The sequence below is a fragment of the Amphibalanus amphitrite genome, unplaced genomic scaffold (assembly GCF_019059575.1).
Source record: "Amphibalanus amphitrite isolate SeventyFive unplaced genomic scaffold, NRLGWU_Aamphi_draft 000244F_arrow, whole genome shotgun sequence".
In the NCBI taxonomy this organism is placed as follows: Eukaryota; Metazoa; Arthropoda; class Thecostraca; order Balanomorpha; family Balanidae; genus Amphibalanus; species Amphibalanus amphitrite.
Window position 1 is genome coordinate 576215 of NW_024881739.1, and position 26582 is coordinate 602796.

Sequence of the window (26582 nt, forward strand, 5' to 3'; positions counted from 1 at the left end):
CATAGGCGGTCGGTTTCAGGCACGCTGGGCCGGCCGTTTACATAGGCAGTGGGTCGCAAGTATCGCCATCGCCGGCCCTCACGCCAGCCCTGGGATAATGTCGCGCGGCTGGCAGCTCTGTTCGGGGCTATTTTCAGTTCTTACCGCGGACAGGGAAATATTGTGAAATGAGATTCTATTGAGAGAGCTCCCGACGCCTGGATAGTGTCACATGGCACGAGATTGCTGAGAATTCATGTGGCCTGGCCGTTCTCAGCATTTGGTGGGCGTATGCTGATATTTATAGCAGGCATCTATGGGTGGATAGCAGACATGCCCCTGGATCCGAGAAAATGGATCTTGGACCGGATCCCACTGATCCTTTTTTTCTATTCGACAAGATCATAGATCCAGATCTAACATTTATCGACAGATCCGTAGGGATCATAAATCCAAATCTAATTTTTGCTTGAGATCCAGTGAAATCATAGATACTCGTTTACTTTTTGTCAACACAGAAATCCCCAAAAATCACTTGTTGCAACTCAAAAACGTTCTGTTTTAGTGATTTTATGTGATTGCACGTCCCGATTCATAATTTTGCTGCACTTATTGATATAGAAACAATTGGAAACCTGGTTTCAAAGTTGTGCATTGTGGGATCCACTCAGATCATAGATCCATGTTCTTAGTTTCTCGTCAGATCCTATGAGATCGTAGATCCAGGATAAAAAAAAAATCACGCTGGATCCGTTGGGATCATATATTTGACCCGCAGTTTGCTTCGAGATCCACCGAGCACAAAGATCCATCACTCGGATCCATGCACATGTCTGGTGGATAGCAAGAAACAGTGATGAAAAGTAGTCATTAGTGGAGACCTCCCCCTCTCCCCCCCCCCCCAGCGACTCACCTCATCTGACGTGACTCCCTTTTTCTGTCTGTTGAAGACGTAGAAGAAGGTCGGGTCGGCGTCTTTTGGGGATGCCTCCAGCGGCGCGTGCAGGTCCGCGTCGGCCGTCACGGGAGCAACGAACACCGCGTCCGTGAGCGCCGCTAACGTCTCATCGCGCCGCTCCTTGTCGCCGCGCCGCGCTCGGCCCCACTCGGTGTACGCGTTAATGATCGAGTAGAAAATCTCCACATTGCTGTAGCAGTGTGTGTTCCGCACAAACGAGCGCAGCACCCGGTCGCGTCGGTCGAGCGTCATGCCTTCCCGCAGGTCGTCATCGGCCAGCATGTTCGAGGCGTCCCGCTCTGCCACACCAAACATCAGACTGTACACCTTGCCCTGGTTGCGTCTGGCGCCTTTCCGCACCGTCGCCGGCACGACGACGCGGTCCACGCTGGGTCCGAACGTCGGCAGGAACTGGTACCCTCCAACATCGGCTTCCAGCAGTCTCTCGACGCTCTGCTCGCGGAGGCAGTCGACTAGCAGCTCGCTGTTGGTGGTGGAGTCGTCCTCGGACTCTACGCAGCCCACCTGCACCCCCAGTTGGAGCGCGTACTGTGCCGGGTCCTGCACCACCGCTAGACTGCTTAGTGACGAACCCGACATCACGATCGCCCGGTGGAAGAGATCTGCGGGACGAGGGTGACATCAGCGTTGGAATGAGAAATTTGTCAAGGAAGGTTTACTTTGTAAGATATTTCCTAAGCGAGGTATTACGATACATTACGTTGTGTTAACCTCTGAAGAATCATGACGAAAACTAACAGGTCATGGGGCCACGCATGGACAGCGAACAGACATTTTGGTATAGCTTTTGGTGTAGGGAGTCAAAATTTCCGGCACTGACAGGGAATTAAAAGCGCATAGAATAATCGATGAACATGTGACTCTTATGTTTAAATAACAAAGCCTGTACAACGCTATTGAGTGAATGTCAAGAAACATGGTTATTTGGTGAGTACATACACTAATTTTCGTTTACGCCTGATTACGTGAACCGGTCAGGCGGCGCGGCATCTGTGATACTGACATACTACTAAATCATTTTATTATCGAACTGTCCCAGTCCATCATCCTCTGACATTTAAAACTTATTTGATGTGCCCCGTTTCAGCATTTCATTTTCTTGTTCGACAGCGATATATGTTAAAGTTACATTGATCTCTCGTTTACGACCGATTTGAGGACCAAAGTTGTTTGTATTTGCGTTCTCCCCGTGTTGAGGCGATTACGTCCAGCCCACGTTCTAGTGCCGTTCAATATTTCTCAGAAGCCGTTCCACCCGTGGAATTGCTTATTGGAACTCGGAGACAGTAAATTTTGAAAGAGCAGAAATTGCCATGCTGAAAACATCAAAGTAGGGCACCAGCTCTGCCAAAAGCCAGGACAAGAAAATAAAGATTGGATAACAAACACGCTTGGATACAGCAGGAAAATAAGCGATGGAAATAGCGATTCAGTCCTGTATGTTAGCGCATTTGATGTTTGTCTGGAAACATGGGGGCATTCATACAAACGAGCTACAATGCTCTACTAACACAAAGAGTATACAGCAGAACAATCCTTAGTGGCATACCAACTTTGCAATCGGCCCAACCATTTTTGAGATATAGAAGTGACCATCCCACGGGTAAAAGTGGAAAGTGCGACCCCAGATGAGTTGATAGGAAGACCCTTCTTGCTGATCCCTAACGGGGAGCAAATTTTGAGCGCAAATCGCAATCGTTCCAACCATTTCTGAGACATGGAAACGCCTTCCCCCTTGACATGTGCGCGTGCAGTAGCATCGCAACCGCGGCACTGGCGTCCGCACAGCCTCGCGACCGTCGACCATCGACTGCCCCGAGCTGCTTAGCTCTACCTTGCATTACATACATAGATTTGCTTCATCACTACTCAAGCTGCGCTGTTTCTAGCCCATCGTGTAGCCCAAATTACAAGCCTCCCCACCACAGGCCTCGGCCCCGCCCCCTCCACAGCGTCCGACCGGACCAGGCCCGATCTGCCGCTTCTGTAATACATCAGAGGCGCTTCCGGCGCCTTCGTGCGTCGACGACTGCTCATCCAGCCATCGATTCAACGCAGCACTATAGAGGATAAGACGGATAGAACGAGGAGGACGTAAAACCGACGCGACTTCCTTTGATAAAGGTGCGCCGGCTCGCAATGAGCTGTCGTTTCGATTGAGCCATGAAAGGGATGAAGGCACATGAGGAAGAAAGTTGAGGATTGGTATTTGCTACTATGTTACATGGCAACATCATAAGTGCTGATGGCTGATTTATGAGTGAATCTTTGAATTTGTAGCCTCTATATGAAGCAGCAACATTGCAACATTGTCAAACCAAAAGACAGAGCAGAGAGAGAAAAGGAGAGAGAGAGAGAGAGAGAGAGAGAGAGAGAGAGAGAGAGAGAGAGAGAGAGAGAGAGAGAGAGAGAGGACGAGGAGGAGGAGGAGGAGGAGGAGGAAGGCACATCTTACCAGCCGGCTATAGAACAATCACTAGTTACCCGCAATGGACATACTAGTACGTCTGTCAGGCCAAGTAACGGGTGCGTCCGCAGTTAAGGACAAAGCCATCATCTCATGTCCAGCGTACGACGACATCATTAATGTGTCCTGATAAGACAAAGCATCGTTCTGACAAGGAATGAATCATTCGTGAACTACATCCGCGTTGTCTGAGCACCAGCTGAAGCTGCCCAGTTTCAGCCGTCCAATGGCACTGCCCAGCGGGAGGATGGCGCCATTTGGAGTCGGGGATCGGGACGAGAGGGAGCCCGGGAAGGGAGAGGGAGAGGAGCGGGAGAGGAGGAGCCACCGTCACCGCCACCACCGGGCGCGAGAGAACTATGGAAATTCAAAGCCATGAGTAAGACGGACGAGACTGCCAGCGGCCACGGCACAATGAATTGGCCCGTTTTTCTCGTCCGAGGGCCATAAAGCGCCTGAGCAGCCGGGCGGCTGATATCACGCCGATACTGCGCTGTTGCCGCGCTGATACCGCGCTGATACTGCGCTGATACCGCGCGCTGATACTGCGGTGATACTGCGCTGATACTGCGCTGATACTGGTGATACCGCGCCGGACGGTGATGTCCGTCTGGCAGTGCCCCGCGCCGGCCGGCCGGTTCAGAGACGCGTCCACTGTTCCAGAGGCGGCGCCGCCCCAGCCCGATGAGCCATCTGCATAGAGTGGCTGATAGATAGGCCTCGAGAGGTAAGACATGGCCGCTATAAAAGCTCTCGGCGCCAGCCGGAGATCGGTCCGGGTAGTAGCTGAGATCCCCGGATAGTTGGAACGGAGAAAACGGAGAAGACACGTAACGAATGATCTAATGTAATGCGGAGATACGGGTAGATAATTCCTCTTAGCATCCCCGTCTTAATTCATTTGTTTCATCTACTTAGAAGTATTTAAGATTCACATGATTCTAATTAAACTAGCAGTGATGTTAACCTCACTGGCTCCGAGTGGTGGTGTACAGAGCCGCTAGAGCCGCAGCCTCGACAGGCTGCAGATTATTGTGACTTCAGTGTATGATTTTCACTTCGCCAGACTCCATAGACACAGATAATGTCCCAGCCCTGGTTGACGTCCGATCCAGCTGAGGAACACGCTTGGGCAGCCTGAACGATGCCGTCTTCAATATATCAGAGGACAGAAAAGTGTCACCGTCATAGCTAAAAAGCGCAGATTGATTACAAAAAGGCAGCTCAGGATGTCAATGTGATAAGATGGCGCAAACGGGATGGGAAGGGACGGGACAGGAGGGGGACGGGCACGGAACGGGACGGGACGGGACGCGGACGGGGACGGGACGGGAGGGGACGTTGTCGGGACGGACGGGACGGGACGAGACGGGACGGACGGGACGGGACGGACGGGACGAGGCGAGTGGGGGCGGAGACGAGCCGTATCGACAGCGGACGTCACTGAGTGATCAGCTCGCCCGTCTCGGCTGTCGCCATCTCAGGGCCGAATTGACGTCTCCTCTCACAGCAATGTGAGACAAAGGCCGACTATCAGGGCCCACTAATCTAATGGCCGCTCCCGTCCGAGCGGGGCGGCCCGAAGGCTCGCTATGACGATCTATGATCCGCCCGACCCATCTAGGAGCCGGCTGTCGATAAAAAGTGGTGCGTCGAGCCGACGGACGGGTGGCGGCCGGCGTTTAACCGTCTTCGAGACGAAATTTCCTAGTTGACCCGGTTTGGAGACGTAGCAGGAATTTGGTCTGACCATGGCAACGGCAAGTAGTAACTTATAGTAAATACAAACATAGACCTCTGCATACCAAGGCATACAGAGGTATATGATACAAACGACGGGAGCACCAAACCATTTCAACCAAAAAAAAAAAAAAATATTGCTAAAGGTCACAAAAAAAGAAAAGCACATGTTACTAAGGTACAGAGCACGGAAACAGCTGCCAAACTATTTGCTCGAAATGGATCCGGCTTAGCTTACGAGCGGACAGCGTTTTCATGAGATAATCTTGGCGAAGTGAGTGGTCAGGTACCTGGAAGCTTCTGTAAGGACGAGTAACTTGAGTAGTCTATTTCTGAAACACGCAACGACGCTAGTCCAAGAAACGAGTACGCGACATTTTCCTAAACTCGTCCAGCCCATCAAAGACCTGACAGAGCTGAATGCGGCTCAGCCAAACGTAATGCGCTCCGTAAATCGACTCTGCTTCAATGATTCATCCAGTCCGTGGGGCACATTGAGCCGGTTCAAAAATGCATAGCGTTTCGAAAAGTCGTGTCGTCGGCCGGTCTGGAGGGACGCTGCCGGCCGGCCGGGCGGCGCGGTGGGCGGGCCGGAGGGCAGGACGGGAGGCGCGGAGGGGCTGCTCTCCAACGGTCGATGTCGGCAGCCGGTCCGCTCTGGTGGACGCTTCAACGGGCTCCGTGAATGGCCATCGCGCCGAGTGTTTGTTCCATTACCGCGGCCGCCGCGCGCCGCCGGGCCGCCGTGTCAACCGGACACCCTCCGCCGACCAAATCCCACAGGGGAGCCGACAGGACGACCAGCTCCAGAGTGAGAAACGCGGGTGTCGATGACTGGATAGAAATGAGATTTAGCTATTTATAGGCAAAAGCGGTTTGCCAGAAATTGATGGGGGCTAGGCGGGTGTTGGGTGAAGTGGACGAAAACGGAACAGCACTTTTCATCAGATGCTTGAAAATGATTCGCCTATGCAAGAAGATGTTACTCAACTACGCTGTCAAACGAACGCAAAATTCATGAAAATTAGATTAGTAACAGTGATACTGTAGTAAACAAAATAAAAAAGCTTAACTATATCCGATTCGACCAGTAGCCATAAAAGTTGCAAAAACATTGTTCAATTTTTCCTAGCCTTTATAAGAAAGCATTCATATCGTACTTTCACAAATTTCACACATGATAAGTCGATGGCCGCCCATCGACAGAACCAAACAGTAATCTAAAACAAGTTTGCAAGTCGGTGGTCCCATAACTAAGAACTCTACGCGCAGTTGCCCACCTACCGGACAGTAACACCGTCGATAACGCCTGTCACATTCCGGCGACCTGATCGCACCTAACTCTGACCTTCCGGTGACCTGACCTCACTGACCTCTGACCTTCCGGCGGTCCGCACTGATGGCCAGCATCCGCCGCAAACTCCGACAATCTCACGGCTTCTCTGACCTGCCCCCAGCCTTCAGTGATGTTCTCACGTAGGTAGCTCTTTATTGACCCATAACCCCCGCCTACGTTTCATCCCTGACCGTTGACCTCTTCGCGGTCTCAACTACGCCTCCTCGGTCTTTCACAAGACTCCTCACGTTCCTCACTTGTTCGTTCTCACCGATCAGCTCTCACTCGTTCTCATCTGTCTGTCTCATTCTGATAGATTTATTTCACTATCTTCGTCTCCCTCCATCTTGACCTGTTTCTCTACCTCTTTTTTACTTTTCTGCAATCACTTACCACCAATATTCCACCATTTCTCACCTCCCACCACTTCAAAAAAAAAAAATCTACCATAATCACCTCTTCTGCCACTCCTCACCGACCTTCCCTATTACTGAACTCACTAGTCTGCGCCCCACACACACTTGTCCCCTCCGTTCTCATCTGTTCCCCAACTTCTCACCTGTCACACACACTGTCCATTCTCACCTGACCGCTCATTTCTCACCAGTGACGGCCGCCGGTGAGTTGAGCAGGAAGCTGATACAGGCTGCTCCGGACCCGTGTCCAAACAGGGTGACCTTGTCCGGGTCACCGCCGAACGCCTCCACGTTCTGCTGGATCCAGTGCAGCGCAGCGATCTGGTCCAGCAGGCCGTTGTTGGTCACCTGCTGTGTCGGACCCACGCTCGGGTTCAGAAAACCTGCCGAGGAGAGGGGGAGAGGGGTCACAAGCTGCAGTGCAGGTGTGCTGTGTGACGGCAAGCATGTCATTACGCATCAATCAACGTAGTGAAAGAAAGACAGCAGACTACTTAGGATGTGCGTAAGCACACACTATGTGATAAAAATATATAGTAAGCCTAACTATACTCTACTATTTACACATTCATATTATGCGAGAATATGTCTGGCTCTAAATGAGAACATGCAGCAATTCGTAAATGTGCAGCGCGATCGTGAGCAGAATTATTCATACATTCGTCGTTTGCCTTCGTAAGGGACGTAGTCTTGGACAGCAGTCCCAGCTCTCATATTTCATATTAATGGTTCAAATAAGGATTGATGTGGATTGTGACATCTGACTATGAGTGGCCTTGATCTGTTCTTGGTCTTGATAAATCGGCGAGAAATGACGTCATCAGTAAATGTCACGCACATTACAAAAGCTACATACGACCGGGGAAGATTAGCAATCTTGTCCACAAGGCTTTTTATCTAGGAAGAATAGAGAGAAATAATGACTAAGTAAAATATATAATGCTCTTTTAACGACGGGTTATGTCTTTTCAAGCAAAAAGGTAGCCCATGCGTGAGCCTGAACTCATTCAGTTTTCCGTCTTTTTCAATCGGCACGAGAAGAGCGGACCGGTAGGTAATTACCAGGAATAATCCATTAGCGCTAGGTCCGCATTGTCCCGTCTATTGAGCGTCCAATGTTTGCCATTATCAGCTCAATCAGCGATTCGCCGAGCCCGTGGAAGTTTTCGGTCCCACGACAGTTGGCCGGCCCGCCGGTACGCTGTGTTCAGTCCGCCGTGTCTGAGCGAGCACCGTCGGCCTGCTTCAGTCGTCGCCGCTCCACACTAACGAGATCAGCGCGGCAATTGGAACACGGGACGAATCAGCTCGGCCGCGAGCCCTCTGCTGGTGTCCAGGGAGCGTCAGATTCAACCTGACAGCGAGTGAGCGGTGAGTGGCCGGGCTGCGCAGCGCGCAGGGCATCACACGCATTGCCGGTGTCATGGCGACCAAGGAAGCTGATGAGCTAAGGAGCACACGAGAGCACATGGAGCGTATAAACACAGCGGAGCACGCCCTGGCGACATCGCCGCGCCGCGCCGAGCCGTGTCCTCCTTCCACCCGACTGCGCCGCGACTGCCCCTCAGGTGACCAAGTGCGTCCACGGCGTCTGACTCTGGCGCGTGATTGCCTCGTCGGGGTTCATTAGCGGGTAGCGAGTCCGACCCGGCCGGGTGGCCGCCGCTGGGAGTCGCTCACCGACCCGTACCGCGTCTGTTCTCTGGAGCTCGGTGGCGGTCACTCACCATGAGAGACCGTCTGCAGCGAGGACAGAGCGAGCAACCAGAGCTGTGTAAAATGAGCTGACAGGAGCAGCCGTCTGAAGTCGGAGACGTTAGTGAGAACACATCTGTGAGGTCTCTCCGCTGAATGCTGCGTTATTGTGGTGGCGGACCCAGTCACAGTTAATGTGCAAAAAGTAAATACCCACCAGAACGATGTGCAAAGCTTTTCTCCATCCTATTTACGCCCTGAATAAGGGTTGTCTGTTGACAGCGAAAAGTCAGATGAAGTACCAACACTGTAGAATAATCCACTTGGCATTTGCAAGAAATACATAATGGCAAAGAATACGAGATGTGTGTTCTACAACTCCAGAATTTCCCTCATCCGTTGAGTATCAAGCATCACTTGCGTAGTTTCAGCAAAACAAAAAGCGTCTTCGTCATGATTAGCATACTTTGAAAAATACATTAGGCTCCAAGCACAATATATTGAAATTTGATGCTCACTCAAGGCGTCGCTTCTGCTATATTTTTACGGCCAAAGCAAACATCTGCTCGCATAAACGGCAAGCTGCCTTTCCTGCCGAGATATTGCGTGACAACAATGGGCGCGTGTCCACTTTGAATATCGAGCGGCGATCGGGCGCGCAGATATTGCGCGTCAGCTGTTGTTTTAGGCGCGGCTGCTGGCGGGGGTAAACGTTCCCGCGACAGGCGTATGGGCGCTGCCCAGGCGGAGACCGGCGCTGGCAGACGGAAACGGTCGCCAACAGGTGCTGGCGCGTGTCAGCAGACGCCTCTTGGCAGCGGATAGCGGATAATAGCGTACAAATCACTTTTTGTACTGATTGGTGTCAGGCATGACGAAAGATTGAACATGGACCTGGAGACTGACCGACAAACATATTGCAACCAATGCCTTCATTGTCCATATCTCGCCAAACCCTGTTGTTGGGGCTGATGTAAGCGACCTAGCTGTCCAATAAAAGAAATGAAATACCTAATGCACGAAACTGCTGGTCGGCCGTCGTTGGGTTAGTAACTTCTAGGCTCCCTTCAGCACCGTAATCGATCACCGTTGATCAGATCCATCCGAGCCAACTGCTAAATATACGGTCTTACCTAGGCTGAGCCCACGGAGTGTGTAAAGGCTGGCTAATACAGAACCCGGAGCTATCTACGGATGCACGTCAGGGTTATGCTAGAAATAGCTCAGCCGAGGCACAGAACCCGGCATAGATACCCAGACTTTTCAGTCACCATAGTCCATAGGCGGCGGAACGGGGAGGGCACCGGGGCACCGTGCCCCCCTTTGATTTTGGCATTTTAACATTAGCCCTATGGGTGTTGCATGGAAAGAATGGGACCAAAAGTTGGGAGTGTCCCCCACCCTTAATTGAAGGTGTTCCGCCGCTACTGTCAGTCACTGACGAAACGATTAACTTTTGGCTTATATTTTCACAGAAATTTTAAATTTAAACAGGTCTGGCTGTAGACTGGTGTAGTGTGCTGATGTAAGAATATTGTCAAATTTATTTGTGGCTTTGAAATAGATGTTTCGGATTACAATGCTGCACAAAACGCAGTTGAAAACCGGTCATTTTCTTTCTTATTTGCTACGTAGATCGTTTGGTTGATAAAAGCTATGCACATATTTATGACGCAGTGTATAAATACCTGAATGTAAACCTCATTAAATTCTTCAATTTATCAGCAACCAAACCATAACAGCAGTTTTGATACTGTTAGATCCACTGCTAAATACAGGCCTAACCCCCGTAGAGCAATAGGTAACACATTTCCTGGTGGCATTAATTTCCGTTCCGGCATTGCCGTGACCACATCAGTATCATTTCTGGGCCACATCGGATCCCCATCAGGAGTGCGGTGCTCGAGGACTCCCGCTGGGACGCGCCGCCCTCCCGGTGGGGGGGGGGGGGGGCTCAGACCCGGTGCTGCAGCCGCGCACAGCTCGGACCGGTCGTCCCATCTGACTGTCCCCTGGCGGTGCGGCCTCTATCACAGTCGTCCGGCCTCCGTTCTAACCTCTACCTGAGTCGGCCGTTACCTGCCGCAGCTCTACCTCAATCGGTCATACCCATGCTGTAGCATCTTTATATGCCGCTCATATATCTTCCACCCAGCCTATCCCACGTTTTACCTCATATTACCCCACGTTCTGCCTCATATTACCCCATGTTCTTCCTCAGCTCACACCACCCCTGCCTCAGCTTACCCAGCCTCCATCTCCGTTTACCTCACTCTCTGTCTCAGTTTACCCCCTTTCTGTGCACTCTATCCTCTCCTTCGGTTCGCAACATTTCTCCCCTACCGCCCTTGCTCGTCATCGCTCGCCCCTGGGCGGGCTCTGTCTGCCGGGCGGCGCGGGGCGGGAGGGGCAGCGCGGGACGGCAGCGGGACGGGTCGCGGTGGCGCAGGAGGCGCGGGCCGGCGCGGGGCAGCTCCATCACAGCTCCGGTCAGCCGTCCCTGAGGAGACAGCTCCATCACCGACGACCGGCAGCGCACGGCACGCCGCACGGACCGACGGCAGCCGTCCCTCCCAGGAGCGGCGGGGCGTGGCGGCCGGCTGCCCCGCGGCCGGCTGCCGGACGACGGCTGCTGCTGGGCGACAGCTGCTGCCGGCTGACAGTCGGCTGCCCCACCGACAGCTACTGGACTGACAGCCGACAGCTCTTGGGTCAGTAGCTGTCGAGTGGGTAGCTGCTGGGTCGGTACCAGCTGGGTCGGTTACTGCTGCCAACCGTCAACTGCTAACAGTAACAAACTTTTCTCTCTCTCCCATCCTCCCGCCGGCCCATTTCAGTCTCTCCCGGCCTCCTGTCGGCCCAGACCAGTTCTTCCCGTCGGCCTCCCGTCGGCCCAGATCAGTCCCTCCCGGCCTCCCGTCAGCCCCGTCCAGTTCCTCCCTCCCGGCCTCCCGTCGGCCCCGTCCCGCGCGGAAGATTCCGCTGTCTCCCGTCGCCTGAGACCCGAACCTCGTTCCGACGTCGTTCCAGTCAACTGTTCTCATTTGCAACCGTCATCTGAGGCAAATGGCTGCATGGTCCGACCCAAATCGGAGCCCAGAGCTCCACTCCGATGCCGTTCCATTTTCATACAAATCCAGAGTCTTAGGCCCAGTGGCTCTGTTCAGCTCCCATCCCCTCTCCCCTCCACCGGGGCCACCTCCATGGCTTTCCGGCTCTGATCCAGTGCCTCTGCCTGGTTCTCATTCCCTCCATTCTTACCCCCCACTGGTGACCATCTGTCACTGACCCAGTATAACTGTCCAGTGTCCAGCCCATCCCTTCCCTTTCCCATGAGCCTCCTCGGTCGCAACTCGCAACCTTCTTATTGGCTCTGACCCAGTGTGGCTCGAGTTGATCCATTCCATCCTTCCCCATAGACCTCGATCCCCAACCCCTCTCTCCGAGCTCTGGCTTAGTGGCTCATTTCGATTCCTCCTTCCCTCCCCATGGACCTCGATTCCCACCCCTATCCCAGCTCTGACCCAGTGCCGAATGGTCCATGCTCCTCCGTCGCGCGCGCCGGCCGCGACGTTCCGCCGATCGTGACCGAGGCGGCGACGGAAGCGACATTGATCGGGACGGACAACAGGCTAAGAGCGCCCGCGCGCCGTCGCGCCGTCGCGCCGCCACCGCCGCCGCCGCGCCGACCGCGCCCGTTAAGAGCCCCCGGGTCATGATTAAACCGCGCACCGACGCCATAACGGTGGCTCTGTTAGGGCCGGAGGCGGCCTCATGCGACCAGGGCGGTGCGGTTACGGAGGCCGGGGTGTTTGCGCATGTATGAAAGAAAACTATGATGGTGGCTCGTATGAATGCAGTGTAATTATAACAAGGAACTGTTGCACTTGGAGGCTCCGTAGTCATGTATTATAAACATTTATCATCTAAATAAAGCAGCTTTTCTGATCCAGTTTTATGGAAGCGGTCGGCTGGGTCTCGACAGCGGCGCGGCGGTGTACCGTCCTGTCCGGGTGGCGGCGGCGGCTGCGGCGGAGCGGCCGTCGGCCCCACTGTCCCTGGCCGACCCGCCGCTGTCCCCAACCGACCGGCGGCGCTGTCCCTGGCCGACCCGCCGCTGTCCCCAGCCGACCGGCGGCGCTGACACAGCCTCCGGCGGCGGCCAACCGAACTCTGACGATCCATCAGAGCGCCGACTATTCGTCAAACGATCGGCGGCGGCCGCTCGACTTGCCCGCCGTTGGCCGCCGGCGGCGCGCCGACCCGTCTGGTGCGGCCGAAACGGGCTCCCGGCACCACCCGGCGCCGGCGGACGGCGCGAATAAATCACACCCGACGAGCGGCACCCGCGGACGAGACGCGGCGCCGCCACTTCTGGGCGGAAAATCTTGCGGACACCCGCACGCGTCCCGTCCGAATCGCACCCCGCCTCGATCGTTTATGCGCGGGTTCGATGGAGCGTATCCATCAAAGTGTCGGTGAAAAATCGCGTCGTGTCCCCGCGCGGGCCGGCGCCGGCTGTGACCCATCGACACCTGCGTCCGTCGGCGTCGGTGTCGACAGGAGGTCGTCGTGGGCAGCTGCTGCGGCCGTTACCGGGCCGTGATCCGACTGGAGATCGGCGCATCGGCGAGCTCGGCGCGGCGCCGGATTAAAATGCCGCGCCGATGAGATTCCGATGAGCGGCGCGGCGGCTGGTGGCCGTCAGCCCGCCGCCGACAGCCGTCGACCAGCGGCCGGTGGGAATTTTTAGTCGCATTATCGGCCGCCCGGTGTTCCCAGAGGTGGCAGTCTAGTAATCATTTTGTGATCCGGGCCAGCGCCGCGGTTCTATTCGCATTTGGACGCCGTTTTCAGTCGTAGCTTTAGCCAGCGGTTTTATCAGTCGTGTTTTGAACCGTACGAAGACTCCCATTTCGGGTTACATCCGGGCCATTATATCGCGCCACCGGATGTCACCGGAAGCACGCATTTCCGGTGGGAATCCGGTCGGTTGGAGCGGGCCAAGAGGGTGGGACAGCACACTCAGGGAGCTAGAATAAAGCAAAAACATGCAAAACGTCTCCCGAGTACCGAATAAATTGTCATCATTTCGCAGAAGTACGCCATAGGCGTTAAACCACGCACACAAATGTTTGCAACTTTGAGTAAACACTGACAATTTTGTAAGGCACAGAAAACGTTACATACTAAGAGCATAGGAATATCTGCACTTCCCATTACAAAGTAGTTTTGCTTCTACAAAAGTTCGCGGTTTACCTAGATAAGCCATCTCTAATTAGTCAGTCCTGCCGTTCTTGTGCAACAGTCATAAACATGTTTGGTCGTCATTTCAGGACAATTCGCACCACAATCAGGTTCAAGTTGTGAGATACAGAACCTCTATTCTAGCCATTTAATAACATTATTAACAAAGCAATGACAACTGCAGATAGCTATGTCGGATTGATTTTTCTGTATTAAGTTATTTATAAGTAAATGCATTCGCCCCAGCCATACTTTGGCAATCATATATGATTGCCAGGTATACTAGGCAATCCACGTCTCCATCATCGTTCAGGAGCATTTTGATGTGAGGTACAGTCCACAGCAGAAGTAATGTGGGGTTTCAGTCATGGGTATGTCCTGCTTCTAAAGCTTAGGAACGATTAGCCGGACTACAATGAAACTTTAAATGTAGCTTATATGTATCGTCATCTTTGCAGCTGCAATTTTAGCTATTCACATCTTCTTTTCGATCACTCCGCATTAAACAATCGCCAGTCAAAGCCAATCGTTGAGATTAGTAAAACCCTACATTACTTTAGCGGTGGGCTGTACCTACGCTGCGCCACCGGATGAAGGGCTTTTTAAAACGAAACAGACCGTTGGTAACCATTATTCATCATACTCTCGTAATTCCTGGTAGAAAAATTGTCGTAAAAGCAATCTGAAGGCGACGCAACGCGAGGCAAAACAACATGTAAATCACATAAAAGCTGGGACCAAGCGTGTTGTTTATCACCAACTCCTTTTCACTCTTGCTCAAACTAAAGACACTCGAGGACAAAAACTCAGAAACAACATTCAATTATTTCGCTCTCAGTAATACGTATCTGCGTCGCTGAGCCCGAATTACTGTTTGGGTGTCGCCTGTTTCCGGAGCTGACTCGAACTATGGCGCCGGCCCCGGCTCTTTTTCCGACGGCGGCGGTCGTATTTGTTCTGGAGCTCGCCTCTGTTTGTGTCTCCACAGGTGAAGACTGACACAGACTCGTCGCCGCGATCTCGGGGGACGGGCGTCGAGCGACGTCCCCCGGCGCGGGGAGCGCTTTTGACACGCCGCCGGCGTCCTCATTGGGAGAGCGGTGACACCGTACCGGATCGAGCACTTCCCCGAACAGGCGCTCTGCCCGCCCACCCGGCCAGCAAACAACGCACAGCAGGCCTGCGTGCGGGGGAGGCGACAATGGCCAGCCGGTGCAGCCAGCGACGGCACGGGATGGAGGATCAGCGATCGATGGAATGTGATAAACGGAGCTAATGATAAACTCCTGTTATATGTACACCACCTGCCGTGTTCAATTTTCCGTGAGCTGTACGCAAACTTGAGGCGTGTTATTTGGGGGCACTCGCAGGACCTTCATATTTGTAACTCAATCTAGGGCTTGAGACGCGTTGGCTGTAACAGCTGGCCTGATAAAATTTCGCTGGAAATTATGAAACATTCAATCAACCGTGGCTACTTTTGAAATTCATCACTATACCGTGAAACCATCAGCCAGCGTCCTTCGTCAACAGGAAAAACTACGCAGCACCAATTCTTTTCGTTCACCGTTTTCTACCACCATCTCTCCCTCTGCTGAATCGGCGATGCCTTCGTTATGGCTCTGGCTGTCGATTTTGTCATGGCTCAGCCCGTGTCGCCCCTGCTGTCGTCTGCTGTCGGCGCGGAACCGAACTGTCAGGTCACAGACACATTTCTCAGCGCCGCCGGCGACCTCGGCGGTCTGCATAGTGCATAGCGGCCCGACAGTTCGCTCAGGGCCGCGGAGAAGGTGAGGGATGCTGCACGCCTACACGAATCGCAGCAAGTTCAGGAAAAGACCCAGAATGAAATTAAACATTCCGCGCTAAGTGTTTGTGAATATGAACAGTAGCGGCGGAACACCTCCAATTAAGGGGGGGGGGGGCACTGCCGACTTCTGGACCCATTCTTTCCATGCAACGTCCATAGGGCTAATGTTAAAATGCCAAAATCAAAGGGGAGCACGGTGCCCCGGTGCCCTCCCCGTTCCGCCGCCTATGAATATGAAGGAATGAAAGAACATGTGGGAGGATGACGCAGATGTTTAAAAGGAAACACGAGCATTGTGGAGAGAAATTCCTGCCAACCTATATGTACTCATACTCTGTAAAATTGGCCAGGTCACTAATGTGTAAAAATTGAAACACAAGAATGCCTGTTCGATGAACACCGGAACATTTACCATTCGGCGACTCTCGCGAGAGGCCTGCCGAACCGCACTGAATCAGAGCAGCCGTCAACACTCCAGTGCTTCCACGACACGTCTCGTGCGCTGTTTTCCGTCGGCTGTTGGTCCGTGGTGGGCGGATTGGCCGGAGTGGACACACCTCCCCCAGCCGGGGGGACCGGGTCAGCCCGGACGTGACCGGGAGGCACAGTGAACTAGTTAGGAGCCGCCGCTACCGCCGGCCGGTCCGCCACCTCAGATGGCTGATATATGGATGGCGATGAGGTATCCGGCAGCTCAGTCGACCGGTAGAGGTAAACAAGCCCATTACACATCCGCGGAGTGGCCGGCAGATTGAGAGGATGATTGGTATGCAAGCGTGGTGCGCACGGAGCATATGGGTATGCAGGAGTTCTGAGACGACTACGGGTCTGAGAGCACTGGACTTACATTGTCCGCGTAGTTTACTCATGGAATCGATGGTGGCCGAAAGAATGGGTGCCGATTCTAGCAAACATATTATTTAGTACATAAGTGCAAGATAAGCAGGCTAAGGGCGCATTTGACGCGGACGAAAAGATGTTAAACACATCAACTAGCCAACATCTTAACTTAGCAACTGTGGTACGTCAAACAACGGGAATGCAAATGACCAACACAAAATGATAATGGATTTTCGCCTACATCTGCACTCTAAAATGTGACCATGGGTGAGATAACACATGTGACTCACAAGACTTGGAAGCAAAAAAAAGTCAACCTTATTCAAGTGCTTGTGTCTCCGTCTCGAATATTTGCATATCAAGCGAAGGCAAAATTGCGACTTTAAAGACCAAGTCTTCGCGAGTGCAGCCCTCCAGACGTTCTCTGATTCAAGCTGTTTGCGTTGAGAAAGGCACATTCGGTGGCACTAACCTTTAAAGGACACCAATAAAGGCTAAGACTAATGTCCCAGTTTAATTTAGATTTATTGCACAATTTCCATTAGGAGGCGTAGGGATAGCTGCCATTTCCTCTGTCGTAGTGTGCCAAGTTGGCACCGTTTTTCGCAGCCCCGACAGCGCCGGCCCCGAGAAGCACAGCAGAGACGGAGAAATGTCCGAGCCATTCCGGGCCCGGCTCGGCCGCTTATCATTCCTAGTTGTGCTGTTTGAATTTATAGTCGCTCTGCCGTGTGACAGATGTAATAGTCGGGCGACCTCTGATTTGTGGTGAACATTGAGTATCGCCGTTATTGCGGTTGTTGCAGCATGACTCTAATGAGACTCTAAGTCATGATATGCCACATATGTGCCTACCTCCTAGATAAATGTGCTACATTGCATGCATGCGCGTCCTAATATGACCCATATATAATGTAAAATGGAATATCATATCAATTCAATACATTCACTTATATCTTAGAAATAGCACTTTGTTCATCGGAAAGTTATGGAAAAAAATATACGCAGACGTTCCGATTACGTCCAGCCCGATCAAAGTTTTCAACAATCCTTTGTTTACACCAAGGAACTTTGAAAGCAATCATTTTTCAATGCATATCGGGCTAATAGCGCAACTGATCTATCTAATACGCATGAAAATATTCAAACCATATTTAATCTTAGAAAAAGATCGTAACGCCTTCAGAAAACAAAAGAAAATTTAAAGCTATCTTCAGGTGTTCTTAGGCATGCCACGAACTCCCAGTTTAATGTCAATGAGCTCGTACTGTGTCCAATCGATACCATTCCGCGCTCCCAGACATTTCTTTGATCTCACATTGGTCGCCGAACTTCTCGTCTCAACTCATTTCCAGCAGTGAAAAGTTCAGCCAACTGCTTCAAGAGTGGTCTGGACTGTGATGGCTCTGCCATGCAGCTGAGACGCCACTTGAATGCAAGTGTCTGCCTGTCCTTAAACACTCGGAGCTGAAGATACTGATCACCTATATCCCCTTTTGGAAGGTAGCAGCATGCGCTTTGCCCAGACACCGAGAGTATCTTTTGTTCCGCATTTTCTTTTCAAGCTGTAAAACAGCAGACATAACAGAATGGCACTCAAAATCAACATGCTGCCTAAACAGAATAAGCTATAGAAGAGATCAGATTCACTTCAACGCGTAGTGCGAAATCCGGTTGAATTAAGATAAGCCATAATGTGTGCATACCTTAGGTTTGGAGCTGGTTTGACTTTCGGCTATAAATTAAAGGCCTACTTGCTTGCAGCTTCCCTATTGGGTGTTTGTTTGTCAGCTTAGTAACTATTATAGAAAATTAGAGCTTTCGATTCGATATTTATACTGCCGTCAGAAACTTATCTTACGTGCTAAGGAGACAGGAGACTAATCATTTCCAGTAATCAGCGATTCATGTCGCAACAAAAACATTCATTTCATTGGAAACACATTCGACCTTTTCCAATAAATCCCGTCAGCTTTAATTCCTGCACCAAGCCGGTAATCTCAGGCCGGACACCGATACCCTGCCGGGGTAATTGCATCGATCACCGTCAGACACGTGAGCGCCAAGTGGCCAACTTTCATTAGGTGTTTATTGCACTTTACGATTGCAACACAGGCAATATTGCGCATTTATTGCAACTTAGGCCGCCGTCTGATGGGGAAGGGGCGGAGAACCGAGGCTGCGCTGCGACAAAAGGTGGGTATTATTCGTGGAAATGTCGTGTCTGTCAACGATTGCGGAGCTGGCCTAGTTGGGTAGGAGCAAGACATTCATTGTCGCCTAGATGGGACGTTGTAAAAGGAACAATGCCGTGGCATGCAAATATCAGATGTCAGTATGGCATGACATTCAGCCCACCAGCTTAATGTTAGCACAGTTAATATTGAACTGAGTCAGTTCAGACACATTTAGCTTCGGATTGCTTTAGATTGTTCCCATCTGAAGCTGTAAGGCGGTGTTTACGTGCCACGTGAAGCCTACTATGTGCTACACAAGTGTCTTATCGTTATATTTACCACGTCCGTTATTTACAGAGGCTCCAACGTAATGTCTAGCCTGGGCAGTGACCCAGACTCGGGCTATTTGCAGGCCAGTCACGCCTCCTACGAGCGAATGAGGACCCTCCAGCTTGTTGGTGTTTCAACTCGCTTATTTCTGCCACAACTGTCACGTCTGCGAGCGAGTTTTGTGTGTCCGGTGGCACCTGAAGCCCGCTGCATGTAATAACTTCGTGCACTCGTCTGCTCGCTCCATAATGTCCATCGGCTCTCTCCCTATCCTGTTCTCTCTCTCTCTCTCTCTCTCTCTCTCTCTCTCTCTCTCTCTCTCTCTCTCTCTCTCTCTCTCTCTCTCTCTCTCTCTCTCTCTCTCTCTCTCTCTCTCTCTCTTATCTCTCTCTCTCTCTCTCTCTCTCTCTCTCTCTCTCTCTCTCTCTCTCTCTCTCTCTCTCTCTCTCTCTCTCACTCCCTCCCTGCCACTCTCCCTCCTTATCTCCCTCTCTATATCTCTCTCCTCCACTCTCTCTCACTCTCTCTCTCTCTCTCTCTCTCTCTCTCTCTCTCTCTCTCTCTCTCTCTCTCTCTCTCTCTCTCTCTCTCCTATGTCCGCCCCTCACATACCCTCTGTCCCCGAGTGCTCTGCCTAGTCGCCGGGCCGAGCCGCCTGCTCCGGTGCCGTGCTCGTGTACTGTGACCGATCTCCCGCGCGCCATCCTGCCCCATGTAATTGCCTCCGGAGATGGCGACAGTCTGCACCGGAGAGCGACACTCGCTCCTTACCCCGCACCTCCTCCTCCCCACCGCCGCCTGCCGCTACCCGCCTTGTACTTACCGTCTCCGCCCGTCATCGCCGCTGTCTACCACTGTCAGTAATCCCAACTATCACCAGGTGCTACAGCCGCCGCCCACCGCTACTGGGCCCTCTGACAGTCTCCCTACCGAATAGCGCCACCTCAAAATGTCCAGCGCTCAGCCCCATCCCCTGCCGACCTCTGGATAATATTAGGAGCTTATTCGGTATTAGGGTCCCCTAATAAAGTTTAGTGGCCCCTCTGGAGTGTGAAGACCAGCTGGGTCGGAGGTGGGTTGGGGAGCGGCAGTCCGTGGGGAGGGGCGAGGGCGGGGAGGGCGAGGGAGGAGACGAGAGGACAGACGTCAGTCAGTGAAAGGGGACGACGGTGACAACAGAGGCGGGCCGCGAGTGGCGCGTCTGGTGGCGTGATTGCGCGTGTGTGGTAGGGTAGCGTGCGTGTGCTGGCATCACGCAGCCTCTATCGTGCACGGTACGGTGGTGAGAGCCAGAGCGGGACGCGGACCATGGACTCCGCGCAACACTACGGACCCGGCACCGTTGGAATGGCAGGTGGGTCCGGTCCGCCGGTATCTGCATCATAACCACGTGCTGTGTGCAGTGTCGTTGGCTGTATGTATCGTGTTCGGCGACTGACCTGGGAATGTTAGGTCAGTTCGGTACGAGGCCTGGCAGAGGCCGGTTCGGACAGAGGCCGGTTCGGTGAGGCCGGTGCGGACAGAGGCCGGTTCGTGAGGCCGGTGCGGACAGAGGCCGGTTCGTGAGGCCGGTGCGGACAGAAGCCGGTTCGTGAGGCCGGTGCGGACAGAGGCCGGTTCGTGAGGCCGGTGCAGACAGAGGCCGGTTCGTGAGGCCGGTGCGGACAGAGGCCGGTTCGTGAGGCCGGTGCGGACAGAGGCCGGTTCGTGAGGCCGGTGCAGACAGAGGCCGGTTCGTGAGGCCGGTGCGGACAGAGGCCGGTTCGTGAGGCCGGTGCGGACAGAGGCCGGTTCGTGAGGCCGGTGCGGACAGAGGCCGGTTCGGCGAGGCCGGTTCGGCGACTGACCTGGGAATGTTAGGTAAGTTTGGTACGAGGCCTGGCAGAGGCCGGTTCGGACAGAGGCCGGTTTGGTGAGGCCGGTTCGGCGACTGACCTGGGAATGTTAGGTCAGTTCGGTACGAGGCCTGGCAGAGGCCGGTGCGGACAGAGGCCGGTTCGGTGAGGCCGGTGCGGGCAGAGGCCGGTTCGGTGAGGCCGGTGCAGACAGAGGCCGGTTCGGCGAGGCCGGTTTGGCGACTGACCTGGGAATGTTAGGTCAGTCCGGTGCGAGGCCTGGCAGAGGCGGGTGCGGACAGAGGCCGGTTCGGTGAGGCCGGTGCAGACAGAGGCCGGTTCGGCGAGGCGGTTCGGTGAAACTGACCTGGGAATGTTAGGTCAGTTCGGTACGAGCTGGCAGAGGCCGGTTCGGACTGCGGCCGGTTCGGTGAGGTCGGTGCGGACAGAGGCCGGTTCGGCGACTGACCTGGTAATGTTAGGTCAGTGCGGTACAGGCCTGGCAGAGGCCGGATCGGCGACGGACCTGGGAATGCGAGGTTCGCACGGCGGGCGACACGACGGGGTCTGAGTGACATGTGGCTTGGATATACGTTAGGTCAGTTCGGTGCGTGACCGGGCAGCGGCCGATTCAGCCCTGACCTGGGAACTTGGGTCGGGCCGGTGGGCGAACGGGTCATAGGTGACCGCGGGGGTGAGCGGATAATGCCCCGGCTTTACTTGGTAATGGATCGGTTTGAGGTTGGCCTGGTATAACGTATAGTGGTCTGCCCGGCGAGTGGGTTTGGCGGCATTCTCCCACGACACGGCCAGAGCGGCTCGGCGTCGGACGCTGGTTGCGGCGCCAACGGGCGTCGGTCAACGGGCGCGGCACGCCGCAGACGGCCTGTCACCGTCTGGGGATCCGCTGGTTTATGTCCACAGCTGGTTTATGAGCGCAGGTGTCCTTTTATGGCAAACCGTATCCAGCGCCGTCCAGGGCCGTCGCGAGGCGTGTTATATGACCGTGTTGGGGGGACCGCCGCGCCGCGCCGGGCCGGCCGAGGCGGGGCGGCGGCTAGGCGGGGTCGCCGCCCTCGTTGGGCTCGGACGGTCGGCTGGGAGGAGGAGGGGGGTCCCGAGGGGGAGGGGAAGGCGAGACGAGTATGACAGGCCTGAGACAGTACAGGGACCGTCGTGATGGCGAGCGAGTGGCCCGGGTTTCCCTGCCGTGGGTTATATGACCGTTGGGTGCCCGCCCATATAGTGGCGGTAACGCGTGAGTTGTTCCGAAATAGTCTGTGACCGGGCTCCCGCCGGGCCTATGAGGCGGGTCAGCGTTGCTACATTGCGGTCTGTAGACGGTACGGCCTGATTGGCGTGCCGGCTTCCGATGACACGCTCACTTACTTCGTGGGACATATGAGACGTGCGGGACTAGCAGTGGCCAGCGCGCGGCAGTATCTGGCAGCAGTGAGACGCCTTCATCTACAGTGGGGACGGCCAATGGCGGTCGGGATACCCCCCTAACCCAGCGGCCGCGTTCCGGGGCTACGAGCACCGAGGCGGTGGGGCGGAGCCCCGCCGGCAGGCGCTCGACATATCCGCTCTTCGACGGCTGAAAACGCGTTTGGGGTCGTTATTTTCATCGGTCTTGGACCAGCGGTGCGTGTGGGTTGCATGCATGTTAGCGTTTTACGGCGGCCTGCGGAGCAACGAATTCCTTTTTCACCGATCACGGACGGGGTCTACGATATGGCGATGGGTACTTCACACCCGTTGGCATCAAGAGTCCGGGTCGGCATTCCAACCAGCCGGCTGCGTGGACCGTCGACCTACGTTGAGCTCCCCACAACGGGCACCTCTACCTGTCCGGTGCGGGCCATGCGCGTGTACCACCAGGCAGGGGCTGCGGCAGACGGGGCGCCGCTCTTTACCCTGGAATCGGGGGCAGTGCTCACGCGGCGCAGTTTGAACAATATTTTCGCCTCGCGTTCGGACCCGGGTTCTCTTCTCACTCCCTAAGGAGTGGTCTGGCCCAGACTGGCGCGGCGGCGGGAGTGTCCGACTCGGTACTGGACTGACTGGCGTGCGCACTTACTTTGTGGGACATAATATGTATGAGACGGGCGGGACTAGCAGCGGCCAGTACCTGGCAGCAGCTGGCAGCAGTGAGATGCCTTCATCGCCTGTGGGCTCGGCCATTAGCGATCGGGCCGCCCCCCCCCCCCCCCCCCTCCCAGCGGCCGCGTCGCGGGAACGCCGAGGCGGCGGGCCGGCGCATTGGGATCGTTGTTGTCATCGGCCCCGCGCTGGCCGCTGGGCGTCAACGGGCGGCGGTGACGCGAGCGGGCCGCCGCTTACCGCTGGTTATGACCGTTGGCCCCTTTTATGGCAGGTCGGCCCTCGGCGTCGGTCGGGACACCCTCTGGGGCACGCGTCCGTGCACCTCATGTCCATTAGGGGTGTCACGTGACTGACTATTGGAGTGTCACATATATCTGTGGACTTCGGGCCGGCGCCCGCCGGCAGGCTCGGGGCGAGTGTCATATGCCTGTAGGGGGAGCGACGGAGCGCCCCAGGCGGCACCGCGGCCATAAACGCGGCGCGCCTTCGCTGGGCTCGGCCGGCGGGGGGTGGGGGTGGCGGTCCCTACCTGGAGAGGGGATGGGACAGCGGGACGAGTACGGCGCCTATTACGGCTGTTGAGACGGTAGGTACCCGCTCCGATCTATCGCCCGGGGGTGGTGGTCTGGAACACGCCAGTGGTCTGGGACAAGGAGGTCGGGACGGCGACTGACCTGGGAAGTAGGTCAGTGCGGTGAGTGGCGTGACCTGGCGAGGTCCAGACGGCATTGGCCTGGACAGTGGACAGTTAGGTCGGTTCGGTGATGTGACCTTGCGAGGTCCGTACGACATGCCCTGGGAAGTAAGGTCAGTTCGGGGACGTGCCTGGTAGAGGTCCAAACAGCGGTCGCCTGGAAAGTTAGGTCAGTTCGGTGACGTAACCTGGTAGAGGTCCGAACGGCGTATGCTCTGGAAAGTTAGGCCAGTTGGGTGAGCGATATGACCTGGCAGGAGCTCGGATGGCGACTGACCTGGGAGTTAGGTCAGTTTCGGTGAGTGGCTAGCCTGGCAGGGGTTCGGACGGCAATGACTTGGAATCTGGGTCGGTTCGGTGACATGGCCTTGCCCGCTAGACATGACCTGAAGAGTAAGGTTAGTTCGTTCGGTAAGTGGCGTGGTCTGGCAGGGGTCCGGACGGCAATGACCTGGGGTGAGTGACGTGGCCAAGTTAGATCTGGAAAGTTAGATTAGTCCAGTGACGTGCCCTGGCAGAGGCCCAGACGGTGACCGACCTGAGAGTTAGTGCGGTTCGGTGAGTGGCGTGACCTGACAAAGATCCGGGCGGCAAGGGCTTGGAATGCTCGGTCAGTTCGGTGACGTGACCTAGCAGGGGTCCGCTCGACAATGCCCGGGTAAGTTAGGTCAGGTCGGTGGCGTGGCCTGCCGTGTGTAAGCGTGTCCCTCGACGAGTCGCTTCGTCGTGTGACGTCCCAAGTAGCGGAATGTTCCTTGTCCCGCGACTTATGGCGTATCCCTGGATATACCAAGATGGTTAAACGTAAGCACGTGCTGATGGCGTTTGAACGATTTGGTTTATTGATGTTTCTCCCAAGTGACCGTAATGTTCATGCTTCTTAGGTATTCTGCGCTTAACGTATCTGCCTGGGCATCCCCCATGCTATTATCACCATTATTTATAGATATACATAGCTGGGTCGTTTGAATAAAAAGCTGGCCAGCCATTTGCTTTAGCCATTTCGAAAGACACTCTTGCGACTTCACGTTGAGCACAAGAAAAAGATCCATCGAGTCAAGCTGCCCTGGTGTTTGAGGGGTGTCGATTGACACTGCCCTGGTTTTGAAGGGTGTCGATTCACACTGCCTTGGTGTTTGAAGGGTGTCGATTCACACTGCACTGGTGTTTGCGAAGGGTGTCTATTCACACTGCCCTGGTGTTTGAAGGGGTCGATTCACACTGCCCTGGTGTTGAAGGGTGTCGTTTCACACTGCCCTGGTGCTTGAGGGGTGTCGATTCATACAATTCCTTGGTGTTTGCGAAGGATGTCGATTCACACTGCCCTGGTGTTTGAAGGGTGTCATTGGAGAAGTTGTCAAATATCCGCGCTGATACCGACCGGCTCACGTCGCAGATGCCTGATCTGCCGCTGCCTGATCTGCCGGGCAGCCAGTACTCGGAATAGTCACCCACCGCAAGGATATACACTGTAATGTCAGTGAAATCCGGTTCTTTGAATTAAATTAGGAGAACGTGTTGGAAAACCATGCGTCTTTTAACTGTTTGTGGTGTGGATATCCGTCTTACTCTGGTAGCTCCCTAACAAAAGCCGATCTGTAACAAACAAGAAATATGCTTACAGAATGAATCCGTTCCTTGTTGCTTTCGACTTAAACTATCTGGGCTTGTCAGGTAATTAGTAGACTTCGTGGAAAATTTGAAAATCTATTTACAAGTAGACACAACGACCCGCACCGCTGAGAAAATTGTCGTAGCGTTTTATGAAATAACAACTCACAGGTAGCACATCTGGCCGGCTGGAAGAGAACGAACCATTAACCCGCGCCCCGCTGGGGGGGGGGCAGAATCTGCCCCCCCCCTTCCGTTTTTCGCCCATAACTTCTAAACGCGTTACGCCAGCGACGTCAAACTTTCAGTACCTTATCATACATCAATTTGACACGTTCCCTGAAACTTTGAGCGAAATCCGTCGGAATTTTTTTTGTGAAATTGACGTTTTAGTGACGTCATGTTCGCCATTTTCGCCTCAAAAACGGCAAAATTTCAAACGCCGCTAACATCTTCATTTTTAAAGGAATCAAGACGTAACAAAAAAGGTTATACGTGATTCTACTTTGTCTATCAAATGGCTATCTCGATTTTTTGAAAATGTTGGATTTTGACCCAAATTGTTTTCAAAAAACCGACTTTTTTGGGAAAATAATTATAAAATCCAAAATTTTCAGTGTTTCGAAAAAAACCTGAATATATGTCAGAGAAGTGGTGTATGTGCACCTACATACCAATTTTTAGAAGAATCGGTTCAAAAATGTGGGAGTTATTCAAAATTTTATGACGTCACGACACACAAAATTTTTGAAAATGATTTTTTTGGAAGTTCTAGACCTCGTACGGAAACAAAAATAGCACCATTCGTTTCGCCGTGAAAAACTGCATCAGATAGACACCTTTTTAGGCCTTAACAACCAACTTCAAAATTTGACCTCACTTGACCTGACCTTGACCTGACCTCGACCTGAAATTCATCCAGAGGTGGTCCATATCACTTATTGAGTGTGCCTATTGAATGCTATGAGTAAAATGACCCATAAAACATGTGTCGCACATGCCCTTTTCTATATTTTGTTTTTATATACCTGACCTGACCTGACCTGACCTTGACCTTGACCTTTGAATGACATTGTATGCAACGAGTATTGTCTTGGTAGTCTAAGAACACGTTTTGGGCAATCAGTCCCAGTCCATTCTTCGGCAACTACGGTGCAAGGCCGATACTGTAGAAACTTGCATCTTGTACCCTTGACCTGACCTTGACCTGACCTCTGACCTACTTAAGCAAAAAATGGGCTCTTTAGATCCGCCTTGTTGAGAGCTTTCGATTGCCGTTTTCCCCGTCTTTCTACAACCATCGGTTCGGAAGCTAGACAA

At 53.8% G+C, this 26582-nt stretch overlaps 1 protein-coding gene across 1 annotated transcript in view; it reads right to left on the minus strand.

Annotated features, from left to right (window-relative positions):
- LOC122386226 (neuroligin-2-like) overlaps positions 1-26582 on the minus strand; it is a 152409-nt gene that overhangs the window by 18106 nt on the left and 107721 nt on the right. The window contains exons 4-5 of the mRNA XM_043375222.1: positions 7106-7300; positions 893-1560 (exon numbers count right to left, since the gene is read on the minus strand). Coding sequence (XP_043231157.1) covers positions 893-1560; positions 7106-7300 — 863 coding nt within the window. The remainder of the gene's footprint in view (positions 1-892; positions 1561-7105; positions 7301-26582) is intronic.